The sequence below is a fragment of the Limulus polyphemus genome, unplaced genomic scaffold, assembly GCF_000517525.1.
Source record: "Limulus polyphemus unplaced genomic scaffold, Limulus_polyphemus-2.1.2 Scaffold241, whole genome shotgun sequence".
NCBI lineage: Eukaryota > Metazoa > Arthropoda > Merostomata > Xiphosura > Limulidae > Limulus > Limulus polyphemus.
This window is the reverse complement of record NW_013665851.1, coordinates 677,126-682,757: the sequence shown is the minus strand read 5'-3', so window position 1 is coordinate 682,757 and position 5,632 is coordinate 677,126. Positions and strand designations below refer to the sequence as shown.

The 5,632-nt window shown below is 36.2% G+C and overlaps 1 protein-coding gene across 3 annotated transcripts in view; it reads right to left on the bottom strand.

Moving 5' to 3' along the window:
* LOC106478691 (bestrophin-2-like) overlaps nucleotides 1–5,632 on the bottom strand; it is a 30,962-nt gene that overhangs the window by 10,767 nt on the left and 14,563 nt on the right. For all 3 annotated transcript variants that reach the window (XM_013939251.2, XM_022382341.1, XM_022382340.1), the window contains 2 exons: nucleotides 2,834–2,988; nucleotides 1,643–1,720 (listed from right to left, as the gene is read on the bottom strand). In XM_013939251.2, the coding sequence (XP_013794705.1) occupies nucleotides 1,643–1,720; nucleotides 2,834–2,988 (233 nt within the window). The remainder of the gene's footprint in view (nucleotides 1–1,642; nucleotides 1,721–2,833; nucleotides 2,989–5,632) is intronic.

The window sequence follows — 5,632 nt, the reverse complement described above, 5'->3', positions numbered from 1 at the left end:
TAGATAGTCCTTGTGTAGCTTTGTGTAAAATCCATAACAAACAATTTCACGAGGGCTCTCTGCGCTAGTCGTCCCCAATTTAGCAATGAAAGACTAGAGGGAAGACAGCCATCTCTTGGTATACTCTTTTACCAACGAATTATTGACCGTTACATTATAACGTCCTCATGATTGAAAGGGCGAGCGTGTTTAGTAAGATAGAGATTCGAACCCACAGATTGCAAGTCGAGCGTCCTAACCACTTGGCCATGCCAGTTAATCATGGTAACATTGACGTTTATATCGTTAGATTTATAGCTCACACAACTGTCTACATCAAGCATATATCTATGTATGAATGTATAATTCTAGTTATATTTGTTGGTTTCTTTGTTAATAGGTACAAATCTACAAAATGGGCTATCCGTGATGTGCCCGCCGTGAGTATTGAAACCAGATTTTAGCATTATTAGCCTTCAGACTTATTACTGCTAAGATAAACCTGTGTGTGTATTATCTATTTATTGTTTTAATTTTTTTCGTTTTTTTTTTTTACTTATGTCCCTATAACGTCACTTTCATACTACTGTTCCTTTACAACAATATTGTTCTCTTAATAATACTCATAATATTCCAACAAAAAGTACAAACACGTGCAATGCGTTTCTACTAACAACCGTCAGACATTGTGCCCCTACGATATTGTTCACGCAGTGTGGGATTCTATGAGAATTCGGGATTCAATCACAAAATACTCTGAGTCGTCATCGTCGTTGATTTCAGTTTACGGTGGATCTTACAAGCAGCTGCAGCCTTTGATGAAGTTGGTGTTCTGTCGTCATAACTAGGTTCATAATTATACTTAAAACAAAACTTGTGTGTGTGTATGTATGTATGTGTATGCGTGCGTGTGTATTTGGTTAGTTCGTTTGTTTGTTATGAATTTCGCGCAAAGCTACACAAGGGCTATCTGCGCTAGCCGTCCCTAATTTAGCAGTGTAAGACTAAAGGGAAGGCAGCTAGTCATTACCACCCACCGCCAACTCTTGGGCTACTCTTTTACCAACTAATAGTGAGATTGACCATCTCATTATAACGCCCTCACGGCTGATAGGGCGAGCATGTTTGGTGTGACAGGGATTCGAACCTGCGACCCACAGATTGCGAGACGAGCGTCCTAACCAGCTGGCCATGCTGGGCCATTTCTAAGGAAGTAGCTTTTTAAAACACAACTTAAGATTCACGTTTCCTTGTGCTTTATCTTTTATGATTTTTACCTTCGATTGAGCTGTTTGGGTTTATTATAAATTTTGAATTAAGATCAGAATGCCTATAAACAGCATATTTAACATTAAGTTGATTCAAAGTATAAGATAGGAATACGTGGCAAGTGATTTATTTTGTACAATAAAACTATAAACCAATATGTTATTGAATAGCTTGTTTATCACAAGTTGTGCAAAATCGTGCTAACTGGAAAAAAATATTCTATTACATTTTATACACACAATTCGTCATATACTTTCTGTTGTGAAGATGTGTACCGTTGAAATAAATTGGTTCGTCATCTCAAAATTTTTATCGACAACCATGATCTAAGAAAGAAGGAAGAGAAATAAAGAAGATTAATTTTAAAAGTGTTACTGATTTTACCACAACTTACCTGAGTGTACACTAAAGGAACACTTATCCAGTCGTAGCTGTAAAGCATACCACAGTTTCCACGGTAAACGTGTAGCTCCTGGAAACGAACAAATACTAATCATTAAAAAAACAAATTCAACTCATGTTATTCACATTCAAAGATAGAGGAAATCATATAGTTAGTTTTGATAAATAATATTTGAACATTATTTTAACTAAAAAGAACGCGGAGAGCTGGTCGTGTGTTAGTGGCTTGTGTGCCGGATTGCGGACCGTAAAGTCCAAAGTTTGAGCCGCTGAATACGCTATGCACTCTCAACTGAAGTGACGTTACAAATATAACAGTGAATCTTGATATGCAGTTAGCAACAGCACTGTAAGCGATAGGTTCTGCTGACTGGTTTCATTCTCTCTCTAGCAGGCAGTTCTAAATTAGGGATAGCTATGCATGGACTTTGGGGAGTCACTGATCTGGTCATTTAATTCATGTGTCGCATAAATTGCCTTTTATAATTTGGTTTGTTTGAATTTATGCACAAAGCTACACAATGGGCTATCTGTGCTCTGCCCACGACTGTTATCGAAACCTGGTTTCTTGCGTTGTAAGTACGCAGACATGCCGCTGTGCCACCGGGGGAGGGGGGGGGGGCTTATAATTTGGAGCGCCTCCTACAAGTAAAATATCATAAGTTCCTAATATATAATAAATATGATGTATTTTCTAGTAATGATGTTTCAAACTTGCTGTGCGTTATAACCAACTAAGAAATGAGTTTATAATTCATAAGTCTTAATCAAATACGCAGACACAAAAGCTTTCAAACTAAATTGAAGTTTAGGGATTGAAAATTGTGAAATTTAGACTCGTACATTGAACAGGCACCTTTTTCCTAATGATGTCCAAAGTTTATCATCTAATATAATTAGAAAAAAATCAGTTTATTCAGCCATGTATTAAATGATCCAGCTGTTGTTTTTTATTTGTAAATATCAAGACTCTAAAAATGTCAAAATGTTGAACAGTTCACATGCCTAGCTCCTTCTAATTAACAGTAAAGTCAAACATAACTTGTCTGAAGAACCAATTAGAATGAAGAATAGGCTGTCAATTCACCTTGTCCTTTCATCTTGTTTTAGACTTTATACTTTGAACCATTAACTTATAAGAAGACTGTATCTAACTTTTTTTTTTACAAACATTTATTCATACATCTAGTAGGGTTTTCAGGAGAATGTCATCTTTGATTCGTCCTTCTCTCCTTGCTCTGACTACCAGAGATGTAAACCATTGCGCAGGAACCCACCATTTTCCATGAGACCCGGGAATATCTTCATAAGCTTGTCTTTCCTCTTTTGTCATGAGTCCTATGTGGGAAAAAAGTATTATAAATACAGAATAAAACGTAATTACTGCCAACAATATACAAAACTTTATTGGAGGGAAAACTGTACGATTTAATATTGTTAGTAAAAGCTGTTCATAAATGTATTGAGATATTCCTTTTGGAATAATTATGTACCAACAACATAAAGATAAGAATATGAAGCACAATTGTACAATTTACAGGGGGGGGGCAGAATCTGCAACCAGCAAGTTCCTGTTAAATGTCATCCAGTACTGAGCTGTAGTGGTGGTGTTAATGACATGGGGTTTGTTTGTCTAATTCTCACAAATTGGGCGTCAGGCTGCGCCAGGAGTAATATGTTAGTACTTAAGCATGGATGTATGCATTTTAATTTCAATCGCAATTACAGAAATTACTTAAATTTGTTTCCGTCCCCTTTTTCTTGCATGTAAATATTTAACACATATTTCGTGTTTAATTAAGCATATCTTTCAACCGCCCATGATTGTACTTAAATTATCATAATGCAAAGATTTTGTTCATTATTAATGTGCTATTTTCATTTTATTCATAAACATCTTGCTTATAGTTACACATCGTGCTGATGACTGTTTTTTGTTGTTGTTTTTTTGTCAGTAGTGTACTTAAAAACATTAATCGAGATATGAAGAAAAAACCCTAACGCAACGGTACTTCCGGTGGTTTTGCGTTTCTACTAACTTAGCATTAGATTTCTCAAGGATGGCTAGCTGAAAATCTTGCTTCTTCAGTCATTACGCACGAGAAATTATCACAAAGGAACTGATTGTAAAAATTTATTTGTTTAGCGTAAATATCACCAAGGCAAAGAAATTATTTTTCAATAAAAATGAATGCTTTACAAGTTCAGTACACTCCTAGTAATGGTTAAGTATAATTGAAGTACTCTTGACTCTATGCGTTTGAATACATTTGAAAGGAAAAACCTTGGAGCCATGAAGTGGTTCGTCATCTTTAAGTATCATTTTTGTTGCTCCTGATGAGACAGAGGGCTTATAACGCTAACAATCGGGTTTCGATACCTCCGATGGGCAGATCAGTGTGTGACTTTGCGCTTAACAACAAAACAGACAAACCTCTTGAAACATTCTGGTAATCAGTGTAAACGATGCACCATTTTCAGCCTACACGATATTGGTAAAACGAGGGATCATATAGTCTCTTCCATATCAAGTAAAGCTCAGTTGTCAAATTAAAAAATAAAAAATAAGCTGATTAATTAATATACCAGTGACCCAACTTTTCTGTTGTCAGCGTTCTGATAACTTGATGTGAAGACAATTAATTGTTATTTGTTTATTTCATATACTCTCTTTCTGGTATTTCTGAAATGTTGTTATATTATAAACTTATGTATACAGCTAAAATGTTATGATAGACATATTTACCTACGAATTGAGATGGGTTTGGTTAAACCGTTAAATATATATATATATACAGAGGTTGGGTACGTTATATCAAAACGATTTTCATTATGTAAACCAGCAACTTACTTGATATCCACAGCCGATATATAAAGTCGTGATGGAACAGATTGTATCAGAACTAATTTTAACATTTTTTGATGTTCCCTAGGTAGTGTGATGTCACCGAAAATTGATCGCTTTTGGGAAGGGTGTGTAACAGCCCTTTCCGATGCATATTTTTCACATATTTAGATCATGAAGATATGTTCATATCAGGAATTTCCAAGACGGGAAAATCCCTTGTACTTAATAACATTGAAAAACAAAGAAATGTGGATCAACTTGGGAAGTCAAAATCACCCAGAATGAGACCTGCAAGAGGTCGTACTCCAGGTATGGTAAACAAAGTGCGACTTCCTGTGACACGTGAGAATCCACTAACACAAAGAGCAGTGGTATAAATCATCCACGTGTCCTAGGAAACAGTTCACAACCTAATCAAGAATTATCTCCGAATGGAAATGACGCCAATAGAGTAAGGGTTCACCAAAATAAGGCTTCCAGTCATACTTCCCGTTCAACCGTCGCATACCTCAAACGGCTGTGGAATGGAACAAGTATGCATATCGGTCACGTCGCCAGACACAGCGACGAGGGAGTTTTGTGCTATCAGGCTGTTGAAACGGGTGCTGAGAAACCGTCGCCCTCGTACATGAGATAGCTTTTGGAAAGCTTGCAGAGAGTACGAATGTACTTTAGACATGAAAGCTTTATGGTGGAGCAATTTTTAATGGTAACTACGCTTGAGGACTATCAGCAAGAAGCACGGTTGTCAGGTAGAGCGTGGATTGTAACGACGAGGTCAGGCCCCCCAAATCGTTTTAATATAACATAATAAACTTTCTGTATTTGCTTCGTATCATTTCTGTTTCTATTGCTACATTTTGTTATGTATTACATAGCAAAGTTTCGCAGCTTCAGATACATTTACCAAGAAAGACACGTGTCTGTCATGCAAAAACAAACTATTATACCCTGATTAATTCAAATTCGATGACGAGGAACCCACTTTGAGACTAATAATGGTTGGAGACGGCTTGAATAGGTAATGAAGAAAAACTTTAATATAAGTTTAACATAACAGCAAATGTACAACAGGTACAAGATGATAACAAAACCTTGTCGAAACGTTGTACATTTGCTGTTATGTTAAACTTA